Source organism: Cebus imitator, unplaced genomic scaffold, assembly GCF_001604975.1.
Source record: "Cebus imitator isolate Cc_AM_T3 unplaced genomic scaffold, Cebus_imitator-1.0 Scaffold286, whole genome shotgun sequence".
Taxonomy (NCBI): Eukaryota; Metazoa; Chordata; class Mammalia; order Primates; family Cebidae; genus Cebus; species Cebus imitator.
Window position 1 is genome coordinate 914,342 of NW_016107601.1, and position 26,407 is coordinate 940,748.

Below are 26,407 nucleotides of genomic sequence, written 5' to 3' on the forward strand. Positions count from 1 at the left end.
TTTATATAATTTATCAGTGAAACGAGTAATGCTGAAGGTACATGGGTGGTGAGAAACAAAGCCCTCCGCCTCCTTTTGCTTAAACGGAGGATGGGAGTTCCACAAGCCCAGTGTCCCAGGCTGTGGGACTGGCGCTCCTGGGGCCGGGTCTGTGCCCTTCTGGTCCTGCATTCCCCATTCCCAGAGAACAACGTCGTGGGCTCCCCTCCACGTGAATCTCTCACACAAAGTGCTCACTTGAGAAGACAGGGTGGGGCACTGCAGAAGGCCCCATTACAAGAGGCTCCATGATTCTCTTGTGTTTGTTTGCTAAGCACATTTTTACCCATTTGTCAGATTTTGGTCCAAGATTTGCTTTCATAGTTATATACTACCTAATGTGAGGTAAAGGCGTGGGGCACAGAGTCCAATTTATCTTACCTAAGAGTTGGTGATGCTGATATTTATATAAGAGCTCACATTTGTGGAACAACCAAACTTCCCAATAGCAAGGCTGTGCTAAGAGGGAGGGAAATCAAGTTCTGATGACATTCATTGAACCCTGATTTCAATTGTGGCACCTGGACTTTTTCAATTATGGAGGCAGTACATTGTTTTCTTGATTAGGCCACTTTTCTTGACATCTGGGAAAAAGAGACCTAACTGGCCAGCTTTTCCTTATCACTACACGCTGCAATGCAAGGCACTATGGGGAAAAAAGCAGCACCTTAACCTGCAGGTTTCGTTATTCCTGCTGAAACAGAAATATAACACGTGAAAACTATTTAATTCACTCCTTTATTCTGGGATGTATATTACAGGTAACACAACTCACAAATATACCATCAGACAATGAAAGCTAAGGCCATTCTGTGAGTTATTTTTAAAACTTGGTGTTTTGCACATAATCTTAAAAAAAATGAATTAGCAAAACCAAGGTTCTCTTCTGAAATAAACATTTAATGTAGGTACAGGATAACTTTAGGGCTATATCTAATATGAAGCTTATCAGGTAGCAAAACCATTTTCATTTTCTACAGCTCCAAGGCAACTACTACCTCGCATGAAGCTCATTCCTTCACATGTTAGAGTAGTGTTTACCTGCTACAGTGTCCAGCGTGTAGAGACCATTTCCCTCTCAGTAGCAAAAGGCTTTCCCTAAGAAACACACTACGTACTACAGGATCCTTGGAACAAGAAAAAGAAAGGGAGCTGTAACTAAGGCACTGAAAGCACATTATTTGTATAAAGAAATGTAAACAATTTAACACCAACAGGCTCCCTCCGTTGGAGTCTTTATAGTAAAAGGACACAGGGGTATCATAGTCAGGGGTCTAGTTTGAAGTCTGGGTGAAACAGAAATGTTTCTGGAGAGTTCAGTCTTGGCTACCAATATGATTTCCAACATGGTGCTATTGAATTAACTAGTTTCAAAGTGACTCAAGTGGAAGCTGTTATTTCCCTTGAATCTGAGTTTTAATAGCATAAGGAAGGATTTTATAGGGGTCTTAAATTATGGGCTTTTTCTAAAATTTATTTCAGTCTTTTACCAAGTTCTTCTAATGAATTTTAGGATTATTTTGGCTTGTTTCATCAAGAAAGTCTGGTGTAAGAACTTGTTACCTAATCAGTGCCCCTCCTTCTAAGTTCGTATTTCAAGTAGCATGGTTCATGTCATAAATAAACTACACTCGCTTTAACACCGTTCAGAATGGTACATTTAGCAACTGGACATATAGCACTGTTAACATTTCAAAGTCCATTGAGCTTACCAAGAAAGGACTGAAACTACGGGACACAGGAACTGTGTCTTGCTGCAGACAAGCAGCTGCTCTGGCTCTGGGGCGGTGAAGTGGGCAAGTGTGGAAGGGATAATTCCTGAGGCCAATTACTGAAGCTAAATTAATTTCTTCTTGACACCTTAGCATTAATTCTAAGTAGTTCCAAGTCCCAAACCATTAACTGTATAGTTCTTTTATTTAAAAATCAGAGAAGAAAAATGCTTTTACACAGATGAATGTATAAGAAAACACAAATAATGACAATTTTTAAGAGAGCTTATTGCAAAAAAAAAAAAAAGGACTTAATTATTTTTGGAGTTACTATCTGTAATTCTTAAAAATCGGGTACAGTGTCTATATCCCGTAGTGCTTTAGCTGTACTGCACTAAATGCACTTTATGAATTTGGGGTAGGTAAAATCAAGTTTGTACTTTATCTTAAACATGTTTTCTATGATGAAAAGGAACAAAATTTTTAAAAACGAAGATTTTTCCCTTCTAAAGGTTTCAGAGTTAAAGAGGACATGCAATTAAATGTTGTTATGCCTTGAACAATGAGTCTCATGACTTTGTAGGAAGGGCAGACAGGCTCCATTACCAACGTTGGGGTAGAAAGCACTACCCAGCACAAATGCAATCCTGATTATTAAAATGTTTGTGTTTCCAAATACAACCAAAGGAAATCTTAGAGAAACATAAATTAGAAAATTTTTTTAAGGGGAAATAACAAAAAAGGTTTTTGTTTCTTTTTTTTAAGAAGAAAAAAAGCCTTAAAACCATGACGTTAAATAGAGCAGATGTGCATAATAACTAATTAGTAGCTCACAGAGGATTAGAAACAGCTTTAGAAAGGAACAGCTGAATATGGATTGGTGTGTTTCAGAAGAGGCAGCAGTTAATACTCTTCCAATAAAAATGATGTGTTAACAGTGTTCAGCCTCAACCAGTGCTTTCTCAAAGAATCTGCTTGATAAGTTCAGTTCATGATGTGTCTACCTTTCATGGCAATGCACGATGCAATTATTGGGTAGGTCACTGTCAAGCAAAAATGAGATGTAATTAAAGAGAAGGCATTCATACCTCAGAGTACATAAAGCAGTAAGTAGCTTCTGAGGCTGGTTCAATGCAGAAGTAAAACTGACAGTTTTGCTAAAAGTTAAAGACTTCTAATTGCCTATTTTCTGCAGCTCTAACCAGCATCCCTCTTACATGACCCACCCCCCCCAAAAAAAAAAAGAAAAAAAAAAAGAGTGTACAGCTCCAACAGAATGAAAATGACAACACTTTTCTTTTGCCTCAGAAGGAAACTGGTGCTTGTTGGTGTGCTGGATTTTCCACTGAGTCCAAATGACAAGAATATTTGGGCAAACAATTGGTCACAAGTGGGTTCAGATACTACTATTGAAAGAGGAAGGCTAAAATTAAAGAGATCCCTTGCTATCATTAAGGATTAATTTTTGTGTTTTTACTTTGGTTTTAAAAGTAATATTTGTCAGGCTCCAAGGGGTTGAATAATTTAGGATAAACCATTACCACCCTGTCTGTAAGCCATTTGCTGTTTTAATGGTAGATGTTAGATACCCATGCACATGTAGAAAAAGCAACCTTCCTTTTTTGGTAGGTTGTGAAGAAATATTTCAAAAGACAGTTTCTGACTGGAATAACAGAATGTTCTAAGTGTTCCTTCAAAAAAGTATGTGACTTCATGTATACCATTTTTAACAGAAAAGGCTACCCCTGCCAAAATGTAAGGAAACCAGCACTAAGCATGCAATACTGACTGTGAGAAAGGAACTTCAACTGTATTACTTCTTATCTTTTAAAATTCAAACTAAAGTCTCAAAGTGGAGAGCCTATGGTTGCTCCCTGAGTCCAGGTTTTATCTTCCACGAGAGAAAAGGGCACAGGTGGTCTTCTGACATCTTGGTCAGCACACGATGTTATGAATTATGAAGGGCTTCCTGTCAAAACGCTTGATCAGTTTCATGACAAGGGAGTTCTCTGGTTTCTGATCTTAAGGATGAGATGGGTTTGTCTGGCGCAGGAAGAAGTGTGCCAAGGGAGGAAGCTTGGGCACCACCTGCCTAGGTACTTGGAGGAACAGTGCTCACCTCAGTGAGGTAACCCGGGCAGTCCAGTAACAGCATGTGATCTGGCCATTGTTCATGAGTTCCAGATCTGCCTCTGGTATGGGGAGTCTGTTAGGATTGGGCCTTTAAGAACAATATGTGTGTTCCTTGTCTGCTAAAAGCCTGAAGATTGTTTAATAATATTCTAGCCCAAGTTATTTCACCCCGATTACCCCCTGCTATGTACACAGTATCGAAATTACATTCAGAGATTTAAAAAAAATTGTAGCAATATTTTTCCCACAAAACTAAGTGCAAAATATCTTTAACAAATAATGATGGCAGTAAGAAATATTCGACATAGTCATGCAAAAATGCATCTGAGCTTACAAAGGTTTAGAACATTTCCAAAATATGCCCTAGGTTTTTACATGGTAAACCTTTTACTCATTTTTCTTTAAATTTAAATGTGGCTGTTTGTGTAAAAATCGGTAACATGCAAGTTCTATGATCTCCAGTCCACCAAATATTCTCTCCTGCAGCACGAAGATTATGATGGTGATTATAAAATACCACCGAACAAGACTGTACAAATATATGAGTAGGCACATTGCAAGGCTGAATAGGGTCCAATACAGTATAGAGAGCAACTTGATCACAAGGACCCTGAGTTCAGACTTGCAAGGTGGAATAAGACTCTGTCCGGTAAAATTAAAATTCTTCTCCCCTTGATAGAAGGAACGCAGCCTCTCTTCTTTCTCTTCCCACCGCTTGTGGCACCAGAGTTGAAGGTCCTCCTTGGATGCGGGGAGGGTGTCTATTGGATACCGGCGGACATGAAAGTGGATTTCCGTGGGAAAGTCTCCTTGAAGGAGGTGCTTCTCTGACTGAGGAATGTTGTGAGGATACGCCACAGTGATATCATGGATAGCATCAAGATTCTTACCTAGGTTTTGAAAAGATAAAAACATAGACTCAGCAGTGATCAATTTGGGTGAGAATGCTGATTCACACTGCAGGGCAGCACCAGAAACTGAGACATCAGGACAGCATGAACCACAATGAACAAGCAAGGGTCAGAGATACTGGTGTTCCTGGGCACCTGGGTCAATTTTGACCAGTCACCTTTAGTTTTATTTCCTCCTTGTTAATTACCACAAAAATCTTTAGAAATAAAATATCTTGATTTGCAGAAACAGTAATCTGCCATTCTAAAACTATTAAGCACATTAACTCAAATTTGAGATGGGAATTAAACATTAAGGACTAGCTCCTTAAATATCAACAGAATTCACAGTTTTGATATATCCTATTAATATAGCCATCTCTCCAAATAAAAACAGATTTTCTCACCTTTAACCCAATGTTACCACGATAGCTACTGAAAAGAAAAACTTACAATTAGACTTAGGTGGTGAGAAACATGTGAAAACTTCCATATACGTGTTTGTTTTTAAAAACATCCACTTGAGCCAGACACGGGGCACACACCTATAGTCCAGGTACTCGGGAGGCTGAGGTGGGAGAATCACTTTTGCCCAGGAGTTCAGCCTGGGCAATACAGTGAGACCCAGTCTTAAAAAACAAATAGATAAATAAACTTGAACTCCAAGTAAGACCCTGATCCTGTATCCTTTCATCCTGAATTTAGCTTTGGGGGGTAAGTGTTTTTAGCAGTCACAGCCAGATTGCTAGATGCTGTAGACAGTCAAGTAAGACGTGGTCCCAAACCTCACTCAAGATGTTCTCAACGTAACTGGGGAGACAGGTGCACACATAAAGGCCTAAATAGACTTTATAGGAACACATGAGGGGTTAGTAAAGGAGAGGAATGAGGTGGGGTAGTGGCAGAGTGAATGTTTCAGCAGAAAACCACAGTGGGGATGGGAACACTAAAAGTAGGCGGGAGCCAGGTGGTCCAAAGCCTTCATGTTCTTCAGAATTTAAACTTAATTCTGTAGGTGGCAGAGAAACATCTTAAATAGTGGAAAACCACTTAAGGGTTTCAGACAGAAGGGACGCATATATTTCATTTTGGCAAAGATTACTCTTTGGGGGCAGTGACCAGAACGGTTTGGAGAGGATCAGGGCCAAAAGAGATAGAGCAGTTTGATGGCTACTGCAACACAGCAGGCAGGACATGGAGAGGACGTAGGGGCCAAAAAAGATGTGTGACGTGGTACTGTACAGTGTGAACTGGATATGGGAAAATGAGGAGGAGGGAGCAGGGAGGAATGAATCTAGGTCTGTTTTTGACTCAGGGAACAGAGTAGATGGTGGGGACACAGAGATTAGAAATGCAGGTCGAGTGTTGGATCTGTAAGGGACCCTGGGGATCACTTAATCCAATTCTGTATATGAGGCTGAGAAGTTTGGTATTTTGCCTAAGGGCATACAGCTTATTGGTTCGAAGTCTCTGAATGTTATTTTCTTCCATACTTCTGATGAGGACTTTGATTACTTACTGAACCATATGAAGCAGACAAAACGAATCTGTGCTGATAAGATATCAGAACAGTCATTGCCTGTGGGGTGGGAAATGAGAAGGGGGCATAAGGAAGTTTTTTGGGTGACATTCTAGATTCAGGTGTGGATTACATGATGCTTACATATGTCAGAATAACTATATTGTACATTCACATTTCACTCTTTAAACTTTACCTCAACAGCAGCAATAAAGACATGAAGCAACTCCCCTAACATGCCACATTTGCCCTTTCCACTGAACGGATTAGGTTGTATTCACTTTTTAAAAACGAATTCTTCAAGTTTTCTGCAAATGTTTGTCAGTCTCCATTACTCTGTGATTTACTTTAGGGTAAGAAGCAGGCTTCAATTTGGTTTCATAACTGAATTATAAAATAATCACTTAATGAGAGCTACTTTATAAATGAAAATGCTACATCAATAGGCTTTGACTCAAAGTTGAAAGGACAGCACTTTAGGAGTCAGAAGTGCTGTGTATTGTTCATAGCGGGGAGAGGAAGTGCAAATAAAAGGCTCCTTGAAGAAAGCTTCAGTGGAGATGAATCTGAAGACAGACTAGGCCAGACCTGCTTGGTTTTAAAGAGAACTGGGCTGGTAGTTAGAAGCCCATGGGAAAAGCTTTGTGACTGAGCTTTCAAGAGGTGACGGATTTACCCTTTGAGAAAAGGCTGGCTGACCCTGTACCTTGTATACTATAGTGGGAATTTACATGCTGAAAGGTGGGCTGTCTGATCAAGCACCCAAAAAAGAAGATCCTATTCCATTGCTGATAGACTGAGTATGATACATTCCTGAAGATGTTAATATGTCTCATCTTTAACTCACTTGCATTAAAAAAAAAAAAAAAGCAATCTTTCGTTTATCTTACTTCATAAGTGATGAAACTTATCCTTGACTAGACAGTACAAGCTAGCTTAATATTTAGAGCACTCTCCATCTGCAGGCCTCAGAGGCCATTCATTTCTGTCTGCCAACCACAACCATAATCCTTGTTTTAGCTGCCTAATCTCAATGCCACTCACCCTTTTCTTTTTCTCACTTAGAGGTAAATAAGATGTCTTTACCTCCTGTAACCTGTCGTGCCAATTAGCCAGATTCAGAACTATGTTCACATTTCATTTCGTTTCAAAACTCTGCATGATTAGAAGAAATACTTCTGCTTCTACCTTTTGCTCAAATACTTCTCTCCTCAGTCAGGATTACAAGTCTTCATCAGTATCACCTTTCACAACAGCCTTGACCAATTCCCTTTCCCCATGTAGCTCCTTCTATCTTTCTACTCAGTCATTCTACACAATTGCCACATTCAATATTAAAATCTTAGGAAAACCTCATTCACATGTCCCAGCTTTTCTCATACAGGTGGTTCCTAGTGCTTACAGATCAAATACTGTCATGTGTTTTTACAAATTGGTATCAAAATTGTGAGAAGAATGCTCCTTTCTTTCTTCCTTCCTTCCTCTTGACAATCTATAGTGTGTGTGTGTGTGTGTGTGTCCCATGTGTGTGGGATTATAATGTTCAGTATAGAAATGGCAAGTTTGATGGCACCAGTGACAGAAATTTTCTTTGATGAAAGATTCTAGATTTATGGCAGCACTGAATGTGGAGGGCTGTGGATGCAGACTGCCTGGGTTCAGATCCTGGCTCTGCCTCTTGCTGAGTTACTCAATCTCTCTGCGGCTTACTTAGTTCCTGTATCTATAAATGACCTAGGAAGGCTGTTGTGAAGCTTAAATAATATATGTAAAAATGCACAAAACAGGATCTGATACATAAAAATTCTCAATAGAGGCTGTTTACTAGGCTGTACCTTTTTTCGCTAACTTTAGCTCCTAGAGTCCACTGATACCAACAGGGTAGGGGTAAATTACATTTCAATGCTGTCTCCATACGACTGTCCACAGCTCTGTTCACCTGGGCCTTGAGAATGCCAATTAGAGATCTCCTAATTTTTCTACTCAACACAAATATTGAAACAAATGTTTCACGAAATGGCCAAAAATACTCCTTCTGCTTCAAATATTCAGCCTTTTTTCCTGAAGTATTTCATCTCAACTCCCTTCAATGTCTAGTTCAAATGCTAAGGGTTCTAAGAAGAAGCTTGTTCAAGTACCAAGGCCTAAAGTGGCCTTCCCTCTTTGAATGCTTAAAGCACATGCATAACCTCATCTGGGTACTTGGTTGCTATCCTGTGCCCTTATTAGATGCTCAAGTGCCTTAAGGGCAAAGACCAGGTCTTTGATTTTTTGAGACCTAGCATCTAGCACAATGCCCTCCATTAAAAAGGCTCCAGAAATGAGTAGTTGACCAATATTTATATGGTCGGCTATCTTTCTCATCTAAAAATACAGAAGATAATCAAAATGCTCTCTCCATTGAGTTAACAATTTGGTGAGTAACATACAGTGAGCTCTTTGCACTGTACTTCACACATAGTAAGTTCCTGGATGTTAGCACCTATTACAATTTCTATGACTTGTTCCATGGTATGATTTTTTCAACATGGGTTCTGTGAAATCTTGGTGCTGAAAGAATGATAACAATCTTATGGTGAAGGGGGAAAGGGTTTGCCTTACAAACAGGTAACATTTCAAAAAAAAAATTTTTTTTTGTTTTAAATAACTTGCTGGTTTAAAATCTAGAACTTTGGAATGATGTAGCTTAATTAAAATGCCATCTATATTATAAGCAAGTAAAGAGTAACACTGTAATGTTAGAAACTAAAAAAGACAAAGTGATGAAGGGAACTAGATGTGGAGAGAAGAAACACAGCTTATACCTTGACACTCATTTCCCTGAGTGGTGCTGGCAGCCTAGGCTTTCCTCAAGCATCACAGAGACTCGAAAATGTGTTCACTCCAAAAGAAAGAGAGGAGGAAATGGAGAATAGCTTTTAAACGTGGAGACAGAGTTGACTATCTTGATGCTTTCATTTTATACACACACACACACACACATGGATATATACATATATTTGTGTATGTGTATAAAGACAGGGGTCTTGCTATGTCATCCAGACTGGTCTTCAACTCCCAGCTTCAAGTGATCCTCCTACTTCATTCTCCCGAAGTGCTCGGCTTATAGGTGTGAACCACTGTGTCCAGTCTGTCTTGATAATTTTTAAGCTTTATATTAAGTAAATGTCTCCAAATACAAAAGCTACAAAGCCACAGTAACTCTGTACTTCTTGAGTAGAATAGCCAAATGCTATGCAGGTAGAAGAACTGATTTATCATATCCTGTCAAGACCTTTTGCCACCATAGCCTCTGGCACAGGGAGCCAGTACCAAGAGACATGTGAGCTTCCTCTTAAAGGGGACAGGTAAAAGAGGTTAGCATGGCCTTGGGGCTTGCTTCATATGAAAGTAACAATAATGAATACTCAAAAGTTGAGATGTGCCTCTTTCATTTACCATTTATAATTGGGCTAAAAAACTGTAATATGTAAAGAAGAAATGTTCCTGCACTTACAATGGATTGAAAACAACAGACTTTTAAATAGGCAAATTAAGGTGGCTGCCACCAGTAAAAGCCATTTTTAAAGTATCTCATTGCTTTTTAGATGGGTTAAATTATTTTTTTTTTGAGATGAAGTTTCGCTCTTGTCACCCAGGCTTGAAGTGCAATGGCGCGATCTCAGCTCACTGCAACCTCCACTCCCAGGTTCAAGCAATTCTTCTGCCTCAGCCTCCCAAGTAGCTGGGATTACCAGTGCCCACCACCATGCCCAACTGATTTTTGTATTTTTAGTAGAGACAGGGTTTCACCACATTGGCCAGGCTAGTCTTGAACTCCTGACCTCAGGTGATCCACCCACCTTGGCCTTCCAAAGTGTTGGGATTACAGGCGTGAGCCACTGCGCCTGGCCAGATGGTTTAAATTCTTTATCTAGTTGCTGTCTATTTTGTCATTTGCCTATATGGGGTTTAGAAAATAGGTTTGTTCTGTTTCAGACACTGTGACTACTGGAAAGTTTCATATTTTAGTATTTTATAGAGCCAGCACTGTGTTATAACAGCTACACTCACTTGGGCCCATAGTTGTTTCTTTTTCCCCTGGAAGAATGAAGCACTTGCTTAATATTTCAGATCTTAATTTTCAGTTTCAGAGCGAGGAAATCTTGAGTCCTTTATTCATATTTAAGTAACTAACAGAAGCTTAGAGGCTATGACTGAATTTTACAAATGTAATATCCAGAATGAAGAGTCTCAAAGCACATCAAGCTGAGACCATGATTACAAAGGTCCCAGCTCACTGAGAACAGGAGGGAGCCCAAATCCTTACACATTTGTCTGTTTAAAACAAAAGAATGGAAAGAGGCTTTTGTAGTCTCTACATGCCTAGTACAGTGAAGAAATCCTGGTTTGTTCATGCCTGCTTAAGTATAAGATTCAATTATACAGTCCAATGACAGAATAACACAATTTTTTTTAAACCCAGTTGCCTTATAACTGAAATTATTCTTTCTCCATTCCATAATCAAATATACGCAGACTATATAAACATGTAACTTATTACATTTTAATACCTGCTTTTAAAAAATTAAAATAAAAATCTATTTTCTATTTATCAGATCTAAATTTATAAATCTAACTGCATGGATTAGAGTTTTGAGTCAGTAGCTTGTTACCTAAGATGCATTTGTGTTAAAAGGAAATGCTGAGGCTGCTGATTTTGTACACTGTTTTTCAAATTAAAAAATTACTCCAAGAAGAAAAAATTTGGATTTAGTAGCTAAGCAATCATTCGCTGTGCCACTTTGACACTGACATGTAACAATGCATAGCTAATAATAAAGCATGACAGGTTGGCACTAGTCAGTATATTTTGAATAACAGTCTTGAATGGACTGATTCAGGTATGTTTAGACTAAAAATACCAGTAAATAATATACCTTTCAGCTTCAAAGTAAAAGGGTATGCATGAAGCACTTAAAACCAATTGGTATTAAGGCTCAAACAGTACCATTTTCTTTCTTAGAGAAAATGCTATTGTTTCCTACTAGTAACATTATTTTTCCTTCTACATAAGTTGAATCCTTAATGGCATTCATGGAACAAAAGGTGCCGTCAGGCAGCTCTCTGTCCGTCTTTTACCAGTTCTATGACTTTGGCATGTTCACTCTAAGCCTTGGCTGTAAATGTATACAACAGTCCCTATCCTGGGTTTGTGAGAGCAACTGGGATAAGGACTTTACAGGGCTTAGAGAAGTGCCTGGCATATACTATTCACAGGTTGTTCTTGTTGTATGGTCATTCTTCTTCTTCTAGGTAATCACCTTTAGCAGTTGATAGGAATTCAGATTTAGGTTGCTATACTTTACCTTCTTTTTCCAGATCGTCCTTTGAGAAAGACCTAGTCTGTTATAGGGCATGCTGTGGTTTATTCTCAACATGCAGTCAGCCCACTCCTCTCCCACAGCATAGAAGCAAAGCTGTTTAGAGGACTGACTCTGGCTCTGAGACCTATTTATCTCTGTCATATATTCCTCTCCATCCCTACTAACTCATTCCTTAGCCATTTTAAGTGAAGCATAGATATTAAATTGTCCCAAGCATTTAGAATTAGAAGTTGATGATCTGTGCTCTAGAATCACTGGCCACCTGCCCCATCTTTTTGTTGTTGTTTATTAAGTCAAGGATTGTACTCAATCTTTTTCTAAATAAGAACCATGTTGGGCCTCAAAGTTAACTTTCAGCTGGGAAGTTAAAACTAACAATGGTATACTTGTGAACAGTCTTGCTTATTCAACTTTAATTTGATTCTTTACAGATAGTTTTAAAGAAACATATTTTCACATTTCTATCCTAAACCTGTTGCACTTTTTGTGTTTTGTATGAATGGTGAAACTTTTCAGTGCTGTTTACCTCTTCCAATGAATACTGGTTCTCTGGATCTTCAAAACAAGTTTAATTTTCCAGAGAGAATAAAAATATGTCAACATGTTCCAAAATTTAACATTAGTACATTAAAAGATCACTGAAAATCTGAATAACAGTATGTACTTGCTGAGGCCAGAGTTAGAAAAGAAGCAATGTGAAATTTAAATCACAGCTCTTGGAACTCTCGTATATAAAAAATGAATAGCCCCAAGTGCCTAGTTAGTAACAGTACTTATCTACTACATCTATATTTCACTGATAATTTCTAAAAATTTCAAACCGTGGACAATCTAGGCTGAGCACATGTTAATTTCAAGATTCTTCAGTGAAAACATCTGAAATTTGCAAGGAATATTTTTCACATATTGCATTAAAAATAAAATGAAAAGTAACTTTGCTACTATATTGAGTTTCCTAGCAAGTGTGATAAACATTGACCTCTACTAGATCTGGTAACATCTTGATACTTCAAGGACATCATATAAATGGTCATAGCACTGGCCCTTCAGCATCCTGAATATTTCCTTTGGGAGAGATACTAAGTGTGGTGTAGCGCATGCTGTGGTTTATTCTCTTTCAGTCTACTCTCCCATAGCATAGAATCAAAGCCTTTAGGATACTGACCTGAGCTAACCATGGCAACCCTGTATCCCTTACTGAGAACTGGTTCGGGAATAAGTTAACCACTCAATTCAGGACAATGAGATATGAGAGGAGTATGTCTAGGGCTTGTTGTCTTGCTCCCAAGAGAAAGCCCTAAGAAAACCACAATCAAAATGAAGCTGACATAGTTGGGTGCCAAATTCTAACCTTTAAACATACTCTATTGCTAAAGCTGTGGCTATGTCAATGCATTTCCTTATCTTTCAACCTGGTTTGAATCAGGTTTTTGGCTATAAGCAGTTAAAGTACTCTAACTGATACAGTATCAACTGGTGAAAGTTAATCATCAATTACAACTTACAAGAGAAACACTGGCATTTTCTATTCTTGAACAGGCTATTTCCTTTGACTGTTATATTTATCTTTTACTGTTACCATAACAGCATGCAAATCTCTGACTGAGGCATATGTGGACCCTAAGGAAGCATTTCTCCAGTATTGTCTTGAAGATTCATACTTTATTTAAAAGCACATTTTGGCTCATATGAGGTCAAGTCCAATTTAGGTGACTCAATGCCATTCATCCTAAAAAGCCAATTCTGAGAAATAGACTTTTCTCAAGTGAAGAGTCAGAGTTTGTAACAAACCACAGATAGTCCTACATGTGGGCCTTCAAGATTATTTGAAAAAAAGTAGAAAACTAAATGTTTTCTCTGTGCTTCATATTTATATATAAAAGTAATTTTTTATTAGCATTATCACTTTTTTCATTTGATACTTTATTTCTCTGAATTACTTCAAAAAAAACATTTCCCTTATTACAAAAGGCAATATAAATTACGATAGATTAATAAAGAAAATGCAGGTTAAGTCTATAGAAGAAAAAAAACTGGAATCATACAAACTGATTTAATTTAGTATACATCCTTCCATTTGGTTTTTTCTCCCTAAAGTATAGGGGATATTTATACATATCAAACACCTATAGAAATGGATATTGTTAAAGATAATTGTATCCACAAAATTCCTGTGTTGATCCCTTAACCCCCAATGTGACTATACTTAGAGATAAGCCTTTAAAGAGCTAAGTAAGATTAAATGAGGCAAAAAAGGTGAGGCCCTGATCCAGTATAACTGGTGTCTTCCTAACAAGAGGAGAGAATACCAGGAACATTCATGTCCATATCATATGAGTGCACAGTGAGAAAGTGGCCATCTGCGAGCCATAAGGGAGAGTCTTCAGGAAAAACTGACCCTGCAAGCGTATGATCTTGGTCTTCTAGCCTCCAGAACAGTGAGGAAATAAATTGCTTTTGTTTAAGTCAGTCCATCTCAGTCTGTGTTATTTTGTTATGGCTGCTTTTAGCAGACAAATACATACATAACATATGCCTTGAAAAAACTAAAGATCTAGAAATGGAACCATAACTGTAATACTGTTGTGTAATTTATTTTTCCTGAATCTTTCCACTGATGCCGTTAAAGACTTTCTAAAACATGTTATAGATGCACAACATTTGATTATATAGATATCACATTTAAAAAAGTTTTCATATTTCTAACTTGTTTCCACAAAAATGACGTTTAAATAGATATCTTCATAACTAACAAGAATATGAACACCTTAACTAAATAGGATATGAACACCTTAACAGACTTTAGCTACATATCAGAAACTGACCAGAAATGTCAATTTAAATGCACACTAGTAAAATAGTGCTTTCCTTTTCACACTTTTACTAATGCTTGGTATTTTAATTTTTGGAAAATTGCCCAAGTATATCTTTTTTTTTTTGAGATGGAGTTTTGCTCTTGTAAATAGTGCTTTCCCTTTTCACACTTTTACTAATGCTTGGTATTTTAATTTTTAGAAAATTGCCCAAGTATATCTTTTTTTTNGAGATGGAGTTTTGCTCTTGTCACCCAGGCTGGAGTGCAATGGTATGATCTTGGCTCACTGCAGCCTCCTCCTCCCGAGTTCAAGCAATTCTCCTGCCTCAGCCCTCCGAGTGGCTGGGATTACAGATATCTGCCATCACGACTGGCTAATTTTGTATTTTTAATAAAGACAGGGTTTCACCATGTTGGCCAGGCTGGTCTTGAACTCCTGACCTCAGGCGATCTACCAGCCTGGGCCTCATAAAGCTGGGATAACGGGTGAACCACCACACTCTGCCTAATTTTGTATTTTTATGTTTGTGATGAGAAAAAACAAGTTTATGGAAAAAACACAGTGGTAATATAATTTACCTGTTTTGAAAATTCAGTTATTTGTCATCTTATGACTTTGCAAGAGTTCTTTACCCCCTACCATATATATAGTAAATGTTTTCTATATACTAATTTTGCCATCTGGCCACTCTGTTGGATTTGCTCCTCTGTAAATGCCACTTCATTTTCTTTATTCATTTTCTCTAAGTTTTTGTCTCCATCTAGTCAATTTGCAAAGTCCCTTCTTTATCACAGATTATTAATCCTCTGTACACTGTATTGCAAGTACTTTTAAAAATCCATTATTTATCCATTGACTTCATGGCATCTTTTCCAACATGTGTGTATGTCTAGTCAAGATAATTTCTCTGTTATAGCTTCTGGATTCCTAGTCTTGTCTATCAGTCCCCAAATTATATATGTATCCTATATTTCTCTGAAAGATGAAATACAATTTTTTTCTTTTAGTTTTATAATCTAGCTTTACTGTCTTTCAAATAGACATCAGTTTTTCAAGCATCCTTTATTAACTAACTCCTATCTTTGTGTATTGAAATACCAACTTGGTATTTCAATTATGGTACCAATCTCCTCCTTTCCTCTTGTATTAAAATACCAACTTGGTCATTTATTAATTCTCACATATACAGATATCTAGTTTCCCTTCTCTCTTCTGCTCCACTGATCTGAGAGTATTCCTGCTTTAAGACCACACTGTTTTCCTTAGTGACTCAATATCTGGTAAAGCAAGCAAGGCTTTCTATTCTTTTTCAAATTATACTTGGCTTCTCCTGGGAAACTGTTTTGCAATACAAAATGAAGAGCATTTAATTCAATTCCAAAACAAATACCTTATACTCCTTCCAAAAAATCTGTCCTGCAACTGCATTTGCATTATATTTACATAAAAATTTTGGAAGAATTGGCAATTTTACATTGTCTTCTCATCCAAGAAAATGGTATGCTTTTTCTTTCCATCTGCTTAAATCTTGTATCTTCTAATAAATTTTGGTTTTCTTCACTATACTTCTGTGACTTAAAAAAACTGATTCCTAAACAATTTCATAATTTTTGTTACATACTTGTTAATAGAACATGTGTTTCTATTTCTGCTTTTTGGCAATCACTGCTAGAATAGAGAAAAATCTAGTTGTGTGTGTGTGTGTGTGTGTGTGCGCGTGTGCGTGTGTAGCCAACTTACAATTTTTTTTATTAATTGTAATTGAACTTTCACTAGACTTTTTGACCTTATAGATTGCAGCAAAAGCAGTTTTGTGGTCAATTTTCCAGTCTTTTGGTAGTTTTATTGCTTTCATTAACGTTTACTTACATTTTTGAATTTAACCAAAATGTCAGTTTTAAAATGAGATATTTAGCATATGTGATGCTTAGTGCTGAGTTTTGGTAAAACCATATTAAAGTAGTTAAATTCTATTTTATTTTCCTAGTTATTATGAGGAATGGCTTGACTTTATAAAATATCTTTTCAGCATCTAAGAATATAATTTTTTAAAAAAGAAAATATTAGTCAGACACCTGTATGAACCAAAGTCTTAGTTAAAAGGAAGAAAAGAAATAAATGCAAAGAGAAATTGGAAAATAATAAAATTATGGTGTAGGTGTCACTACTTCTACCATAACTGAACAACTCCAGCAGATAAAAGCTAAATAAAGGAGCTGAATAACTATTGATAAATTTGGCTTAATAGAATTATACAAACCTGTGAGAAAATATTTTAAATGGTCCATTTTAAGGTGTGATAAATCTAAGTACTGGCATCCAGCCTATGAACGTTAACAAACCACAAGGCTCATGCACCTAGAGGGTCACAATAAGCAAACAGAAAGTAAAGGAGGGGTTAGCCTATAAGACAGAAGAAAGTTTCAATATTGGGAAATTGAAACTTAAGTGGTCCAGGGTATAACCTTATAAGGGGGATAATGAAACTTAGGGGATGTCAAGACTGTAACCCCATAGTACTCGACCACTGAGGAACTGAGGGAGGGACTTGTGTGCTAGGAGATAAATTATCAGCTATAGCTACCCTGGGTGTACCTGCCCACTAGACACCCGATCTTACAAGACCGCTATTAAAAGTCTCACTTTCGCTGTTCTTCATGCCTCTTAAGTCCATTCTTTGGGTTTGGATGGGTGACCGTGTTTCTCACAGACCCATTTGACACTCAAAAATATTTTAAAGGTGTTAGTAACCACAAAAATTTATAAAAATCTGATAACTTAGCTAGTGGCAAGAAAATTTAAACCCATTTTGTAAATACTGAGATCTTATGATGCACAGTCTCACATCAAGATTCCATAAAAATAAATAATAATATTCTTTTTTTGAAAAAAAAGTTTAGATAACCCATGGATAAAAGATAACATCAAAAGGAAAATTATGAATTCTCTAAAAAGGAATGAAAAAGAATCTATAGGATACAGTGAAGACTGTACTAAAAAGAAAAATTTATGAACTTACATGCTTCATTATTAAAGAGAAAAGCTGTAAATGAGAAACTACTCATATTGAAAATTAGAGGGAGAGAAAAAGAATACAAATGGAGAGAAAAGAAAATTACTAAAGATAAAAAGCAGTACTTAATAAAGCTAAAAAACAGTTAATGCAGAAGTTAGTTATTTGATAAGATGAATAAGATACTTAAACCCTATGAATCTGATTGAGAGAAAAAAAGCATACTTAAAATTACATATAGTAAAAGAAACGAAAATACAGAAGAGCTTAAAGGATTATGAAAACATGAATCTACATGTGATAAAATCACAAAGACTTGTATACAACATATATACATGTATAAATTCATGTATTCATAATCCTTTAAATTCATATGCCGCTTTTGTTTTCATTATCATTTTAGAGCATTCAAACTTCAATGTGAAAACAAGAACAGTAACAAAGTGTACTTTATCTTACAGTTGGGCCCAACAAATTTGTTTACAAGTTGCCAAAACCCCTGCAAATGAAACAATAAAGGCCTAAAAGAAGCATGAGCATGTGCATAATCTACTAATTTGCTGGTCTTTGAAATAAATGAGACTAGAGACAGCACATTATTATAGTTCCTATGCTCTGATGTTAGGATTGAAGATGATTAATGATGCAGGTGGCTATTACTATTTATTGAGTGCCTCCGATGTGCCAGGCATTATTCATGCAAAAAATTATCTACAGAGCATTCACTGTGCCAGTCACTGCTGTAGTCATCTGGGGTACATGGGTGAAGAGAAAAGAAAATTCTTGCCCCTATAGAGTTTATCAGTGCATACGGTCACTTTTAAGTATCATAAGAGCCCTTGAGAGATTATCTCTTTTATAGTTGCAGAAACTGAGCCACAGAGAAGTCACTTTTTGAATATCACAGTTAGTGGTCAGTTCTGTGTGACTCTAAAGCCTTTCCACTATGCTACTCTACTTTCTAAAAATGGCATACTAAGAACAGGAGCTACAGAGTCAGATTGACCTGGTTTTGTACCCATCAAAACTATAGCAGACTGTTTAAATTACATATACTTATAAATCTAGAAAATATATAATACAGATTAACCCTGTAAAATTATGTACCAATAAAAAGTCTAGTGTTATTAACCTCCCTACCATCTTTCTGTGTGTTTTTGCATATAACAGAGTTCACTACAATTTCTTTCTTTTCTCCATTGAGAGGAAAAGTAAATTTGGCTGAAGATGGGATATTATCAGTGAGGTAGTGGGCAAGTTGCTGTCTTCAGGAGTAAGACAACTAGAGAGGAGAAGGTGAATGTCTTTGGCAGTTTTGTCTTTTTCATGGCCCTGGTTGTAATATCTCCCATTTCGTTTCTAACTGAGCTTATTTGGATCTTCTCTCTTCATCTTTGCAAATGACCACCTTTTTGTTTCATTTACCTTTTGTATTTTGTGTTTGTTTCAATTTCATTTAGTTCTGCTCTGATCTCAGTTATTTCTTCTGCTGGGTTTGGGTTTGGTTCTTGTTTCTCTAGTGCTTTGAGATGTGACCTTAGATTGTCTGTGCTCTTTCAGACTTTTTGATATAGGTATTTAATGCTATGAACTTTCCTCTAAGCACTGCTTTTGCTGTATCCCAGAGGTTTTGATAGGTTACACTATTATCATTCAGTTCAAATAATTTTCTAATTTCTAGCTTCATTTCCTTGTTGACCTGACAATCATTCTGGAGTAGGTTATTTAACATCCATGTATTTGCATGGTTTTGAGGGTTCCTTTTGGAGTGGATTTTCAATTTTATTCTGCTGTGGTCTGAGAAAGTACTTGATATAATTTCGATGTTCTCAAATTTATTGAGATTTGTTTTGTGACCTATCATATGGTCTATCTGGGAGAATGTTTCAGGTGCCGATGAATAGAATGTATATTCTGCAATTGTTGGGTAGAATGTTCTGTAAATATGTTAAGTCCATTGTTTCTTTGTTGACTTTCTGTCTTGATTACCTGTATACTGCTCTCGGTGGAGTAAAGAAGTCCCCCACTATTAATGTGTTGTCATTATCTCATTCTTAGGTCTAGTTTTACAAATTTGGGAGCTCCAACGTTAGATGCATATATATTTAGGATTGTGATAGTTTCCTGTTGGACTCATCCTTTCATTATATAATTAATGTCCCTCATTGTCTTTTTTTTAACTGCTGTTGCTGTTTAGTCTGATACAGAAACAGCTATTCCTGCTCACTTTTGGTGTCGATTTGCATGGAATACCTTTTCTACCCCTTTACTGTATGTTTATGTGAGTCCTTAGATGTTAGGTGAGTCTCTGGAAGACAGCCGATACTTGATTGGTGAATTCTTATCTATTCTGCCATTCTGTATCTTTTTTTTTTTTTTTTTTTTTTATTTACATTCAACGTTAGTATTTAGAGAATGAGTCTTGCTGTGTCACTAGGCTGGAGTGCAGTGGTGAGATCTCAGCTCAGTGCAACCTTCGCCTCTTGGGTTCAAGCGATTCTTCAGACTCAGCCACCGAGTAGCTGGGATTACAGGCATGCACCATCGCACCCAGGTAACTTGTGTATTTTTAGTAGAGATGGGGTTTCACCATGTTGGCCAGGATATTCCCAATCTCCTGACCTCGTGATCTGCTCACTTTGCAGGGATTACAGGTGTGAGCCACTGTGCCCACCTCTGTATCTTTTAAATGGGGCATTTAGGCCATTTACATTCAATGTTAGTATTGAGAAATGAAGTACTATTCTAGTCATTGTGCTAGTTGTTGCCTGAATACCTTGTTTTTTTTTATCATTGTCTTACTATTTTATAGGTCCTGTGAGATTTATGCTTTAAGGAGGTTCTATTTTGGTGTATTTTGAGGATTGTTTTCTCAAGATTTAGAGCTTCTTTTAGCTGTTCTTGTGGTGCTGGCTTGGTAGTGGCGAATTCTCTCAGCATCTGTTTGTCTGAAAAAGATTGTATCTTTCCTTTAGTTTATGAAGCTTAGTTTAGCTGGATAGAAAACTGTTGGCTGGTAATTGTTTTAAGGAGGCTAAAGATGGGACCCCAATCCCTTTTAGCTTGTAGCATTTCTGGTGAGAAATCTGCTGTTAATCTGGTAAGTTTTCCTTTACAGGCTGGTTACCTGATGCATTTGCCTCTCAGCTCTTAAGAGTCTTTCCTTCATTTTGACTTTAGATAACCTGGGCAGATCACGAATTCAGGAGATTGAGATTATCCTGGCCAACATGATGAAACTCGGTCTCTACTAAAAATACAAAAGTTACCTGAGTGTGGTGGTGCATGCCTGTAATCCCAGCTACTCGGTGGCTCAGGCAGGAGAATTGCTCGAACCCAGGAGGTGGAGGCTGCAGTGAGCTGAGATTGCGCCACTGCACTCCAGCTTGGTGACAGAGTGAGATTCTGTCTCAAAAAAAAAAAAAAAAAAAAAAGACACAGAATAGGCGATGATCTTTTTGGAATGCATTTCCCAGGTGTTCTCTGAGCTTTCTGTATTTGGATGTCTAGATATCTAGCAAGGCCAGGTAAGTTTTCCTTGATTATTCCCTCATATATGTTTTCCAAACTTGAAAATTTCTCTTCTTCCTTGGGAACACCAATTTTTCTTAGGTTTTGTTGCTTAACATAATCCCAAACTTCTTGGAGGCTTTGTTTGTTTTTGTTCATTCTTCTTTCTCTGTCTTTGTTGGATTGGGTTAATTCAAAAGCTTTGTCTTAGAGCACTAAAGTTCTTTCTTCTATTTATTGGTCCTGTTTGATTCTATTGCTGAGACTTTCCAGTGCCCTTTGCATTTCTCTAAGTGTCTCCTTCATTTCCAGAAGTTGATTTTTTTTTTTTAATCTATTTCTCTGGATATTTTCCTGTCCATATCCTGTAACACTTAAAAAATTTCTTCAAGTTGGTATTCACCTTTGTCTGGTGCCTTCTTGAATAGCTTAATAGTCGACCTTCTGAATTCTTTTTCTGGCGACTCAGAGATTTCACCTTCATTTGGATTCATTACTGGTGAGGTAAAGTAATCTTTTGGGGCTGTTAAAGAACCTTGTTTTGTCTATTACCAGAAGTTTTTCTGGTTCCTTCTCATTTGGATACACTATGCCAGAGGGAACACTGGGGGCTCAAGAGCTGCTGTTCAGATTCTTTTGTCCCATGGGGTGCTCTCCCCCTTCCCCTAGAGATGAGGCTTCCAGAGAGTTGAACTGCAGTAACTATTTCTTTTCTGGGCATAGCCACCCAGCAGGGCTACCAGGCTTCCAGGCTTCCAGATGGTTACTGGGGAGTGTTTGCAAACAGTCATGTGATGTAATCCATTTTCAGGTCTCTCAGCTGTGGATATCAGCACCTGCTCTGGTGGAGGTATCAGGAGGAATATGAAGTGGAGTTTGTGAGGGTCCTTAGTTGTAGTTTTGTTTAGTGTGCTGGTTTTGTGGGTTGGCCTCCAGTCAGGAGGTGGTGCTTTCAAGAGAGCATCAGCTGTGGTAGTATAGGGATGATACAAGTTTGCCTTAGGGTTGCCTGGATAAGTATTTGGGTTTCTCAGGTGGTAGGCTGGACCACAGAGCTCTCAAGAGATTATGTCCTTTGTCTTCAGCTATCAGGGCAGGCAAAGACAGACCATTGGGTCGAGTAGGGCTAGGCATGTCTGAGCTCAAGCTCTCCTTGGGCAGGGCTTACTGTGGCTGCTGTGGGGGATGGTTCTCAGGCCAATTAAGTTATGTTCCCAGATTGATTATGGCTGCCTCTGCTGTGTCACACGGGGGTCGCCAGGGAACAGTGACAGACCTTACCCAGCTCCCATGCAGCCTGAAAGGCCGGTCTCACTCTTGCCATGTTTCCTCAATAGCTCCAAGTTTATTTCCAGGTAGCCAGTGAGCAAGGCTGAGAACTTGCCGCAGGCTATAAACCTCCCCACTGAGAAAGCAAGCAGGGCTTTCAGGTTTTATATCTCTCAGCCTGCCGAGCTCATATTCATATCTGCACTCCCTGTTTGCCCCCTTCACCAGATTCTGTCCAGAAAACTTCATGTTCCATCAAAGCTGTTACAAAGTTCAGCTGGAAGAATCCTTCTCCCTTTGGTCTTTCCCGAATTCCACTGGCAGCCCTCCCCAAGGACCCCTGAGAGACAAAGTCAGAAATGGTTTCCTTGGGAACAAGAGTGCCACAGGGCTCTCCCCACTGCTTCCTCTCTCCCTGTATTTTTCTTGTTTCTCTTAAATTCATTTCAGCTCCAGGTAAGGTCAAATCCTTCTCCCATGATCTAAACCTTCAGGTTCCCCAATGAGGATGTGTGTTTGGGGTGGATGTTTCCCTTCTCACACTTTGGTCACTCACAGTTTTTTGGCTGCCTCACAGAGCCTGCAGTGGCAAGCTGCTTCCTTCAAAGGGTCTATGGATTCTCTCAGCTTTCCTGGTATGTTCCTGCAGTATTTCTTGGACCAAAAGTCCATGATGTGAGTCTCTACAGGCTACTCTGTCCATCCGAATGGGAGATGTGAGTTAGTTCTGCCTCCTATCTGCCATTTTCCCCCCGTCCCTTCTTATAAGGGCACTAATCTTTTTCATGAGTGGCTCCATTCTTGTAAGTTAATTTCCAAAGGCCCCACCTTCTAATAAATATGTCACAATGGACATTGAGGCTTCAATATATGAATTTTGGGGGAACACAAACATTCACTCCACAGCAACATCAAAACAGTCATTGTAGTAGTAACTTTCTGTTTAAATTCAGTTAGAACAAGAGAGTCAACATCTGGATGAGTAGTTACTGATCCTAAAATTTAAGTAGGGAGAATAACAATATACGAGGGGTAAATAAGTATTTTTAGTGGGTTGAACAGTGTTACACCAAAATACTTGGTCACCAGAACTTCAGAATGTAACCTTATTTGGAAATAGGATTGTAGCGGATTTAAGGTAAGGATTGAGATGAGATCATAGTGGATTCAGGTGTCCTCTAAATCCAACGAAAATGTCGTTATAAGAAAGAGAAATATAGTGAAGACACAGGAAAAGATTGGAGTTATGCAGTAATAAGGTAAGGTAAGGTATCCCAGGAGTTGCCAGAAGTTGGAAAAGTCAAGGAAGGATTCTCCCCTAGAGCCGTGGGAGAAGTTCGTGGACCTGTCAGCATCTTAATTTTGAACTTCTAGTCTCCAGAACTACAAGAACATGAACTTTTTTATTGTTTTAAGCCACCAAGTTTTGTGGTAATATTTTATGGCAGTCTAGAAATGAATACAGTATCCATTAAGAAATTTTGAATGCATTTTTTTTGTAGTCTGATTTTGGGAAAGAAAATTTCTTAAGTTTTATTGTAGTTTTGAATTACAAAGTGGTATATCTTGAGAAGAAGGAAGCATGATCACCCAACTATTAGAAATAGCTATATATAAAAAGGAGAGAGTTAATTTTCTAAATCTGTCTGAACATGTGAACTGCAGATTCCTATGGAAAATAGGTTCCTATGGAGCTGTCATTTTACAGCAGTTACCACAAACTACAGAGATCTGTTCCTGAGTTAAGGAAGAGAGGCTATGACAGTAGTTTTCAAACTCTAGTAAACTAAGAATACTTGGGGAATTGAAAATGAAGAGTTCTGGGCTTCATTCCCAAAGACTCTTCTTTAGTTTGTATGGCTGAGATAAGGCAATCTATATTTTAGCAAGCACTCCAAGAGATTATGATCAGATACAGGGTCTGTAAAGGCCGCCCTGGAGAAAAACAAACTGGGTAAGCAGAGAGGACCATGGGAAGTTGTATTCAAGAGCTGGGTTCCGGAATCAGATAAAACCCTAGGTTTTTTGCTGAATTACACTCCTTGCTGATGTGTAGCCCTGAGAAACATACATAACCTTGGGGAGGATTAACTGAGATTATCCTTAGTTTAAGTGATCAAGGAATGTTGCCTACTAAAATTATTTTTAAATTTAAGGCAAAAATTATTTTAATTCACAGGATAGAGTGAATTAGCAATAACAGTTAACTATCCTAATTTGTTCTCATATAGTAGGAGATTTGTCTAGGATATTGAAAACAGTTTATTCCCACTTTGGAACCAGGGAGAGAAATCTTGCTAGATATGAGTTTGGGTAACTCTGGGACAGCAAAAGGGCATGAAATGACTAAGGATTGGGGGGAAAAACTTAAGGGAAGAAGGCAAAGAATAAGCTCTGTCAATATTGCCATTTTGCCTAAAGATCCTGGTGGTTTCTAAGTTTAGCACTGAAAATGAATTCTTGCTGCATTTGGCATGCTCATCTTATTAATGACAAAGTTATGTACCCGGGCTGGATTGAATAGAGGCCTTCCTGACCTCTATTTCAGCCCAGTTTCTCACTTAATCCCAGACCTTTATACATAAGGAAAATAACCAGAAACTCTCTTAAAAGTAGGTGCATGAGTAAAGTATATTTTTTATTAGCACTAGAATATCTTGTAAAGTTTCATATTTGTAAAAACCTTCATCAGTGAGCTAAGACAGAAAGTGAAAGAGGGAAGGAATGCAGACACCTTACAGTGGTTTACTGACTAAGGCCAGGGTGAACTGGAAACCAGATCTGGTGGTCTGGAGCCTGAATCCAAAAGAGAACACTACGGCCTCAGCGTTACAGCCACGTGGGGAAGCAAGTTTCTTATTACTATCTTTTCAACATCAGTATTCACTCAGCTGGGCTATAATTAGTAGTGGAATTTTTATCTAGTTCTGGTGTTTATAAGTAGTATATAAAGATATAAGGTTAATGTATAATCAAAACCAGTGGTTCTCAACCTTTTTCCTACTCCTAGAAGGGAAGGGCTTGACCGCAGAGGTACATGAGAGAACCTTTAGGGGTGATAGACATGTTTCATATTTTGACTGTGGGTAGATATGTGGCTCTACACATTTAACAAAACACATCTAACTGTACACTTAAAATGAGTACATTTTACAGCAAGTAAATTCTACCTCTAAAAGCTGTTTTTTTTTTTTTAAGGCTTCTCAAATATTTGCCTTAAAAAAGTTTAACTGATACAATACCACAAAATCTGTAATATGTGCTATAGTCTAAATAGAGCTTTCTAAAAAGCTGCTTGGATTCTTGTCAAACCAATATGTTAGAAAACGTTATTCAGTGTTGGAAACAAATTTATTCACATGTATGATTTCAATTTTTTTGCTATTAGCATTTTATTTGAAACAAGATGTTTTGCTATTCATTCAAATAAGCATTAACATATCCCACAAGCGTCTCATTGTTTTGCATCATTTTTCCTTTCCTGGTTAATGCATGATATAATTCCCTAACTAAGGGATCACTTTTAAAGTGCAAGCTAACATTAAAAAATTTCTAGAATGTTAATTTCCTTCAGGGTCACAAATAATAACTACCATGTTTTCCTGCTACTATCTAGAAAGGAAAAAGGGTGCACCAGCATACTTCTGAAGCAGTTACAAATAATTCAATTAGAATTGACAGAGATAAGAATAAAAATATTAGAAGAAAAGTGAGAGACAATGTGTCTTGTAATATCTTAGAAGCATATAGTGCTAATTTATTAGATTACCACAGTAGTAGCAGGGCTTCAGGTCTATCAAACAAAACAAACACATACACACACTCTTGCACCTTCAATTCCTCCTGTAAAACTCTGAGCAAACATTACAATGACAGTGTGGCACCTAACCTGTTTAGTTCAGATTTGAAGGATGTATTTTTGCTTTTAATCAATACTATTATACAGAAACTCAACACATTTGGAAACTGGTTTAAATACCCATTGCAACTTGCTCCTGCTAACTACTCCCTCTACCACCAACCAAAATACAACAACAAAAAAACCCCTTCACTTACTATTGCAATTCAACAGCAACATTCCCTATCAGCTGTGCACATGGTGTGACAGCTTGTGTCCAAATCACCTTTGAGTAGCTTCTA

General features: G+C 37.7%; 1 protein-coding gene across 4 annotated transcripts in view; it reads right to left on the reverse strand.

Annotated features, from left to right (window-relative positions):
* Positions 1–757: 757 nt before the first annotated feature.
* The window catches only part of LCLAT1 (lysocardiolipin acyltransferase 1), a 181,612-nt gene continuing 155,962 nt past the window's right edge, over positions 758–26,407 (reverse strand). For 3 of the 4 annotated variants that reach the window (XM_017501946.2, XM_017501947.2, XM_017501948.2), the window contains one exon: positions 758–4,774. In XM_017501946.2, the coding sequence (XP_017357435.1) occupies positions 4,272–4,774 (503 nt within the window). In that variant the 3' untranslated portion in view covers positions 758–4,271. The remainder of the gene's footprint in view (positions 4,775–26,407) is intronic. The other variant, XM_037729021.1, reaches the window with a different exon arrangement.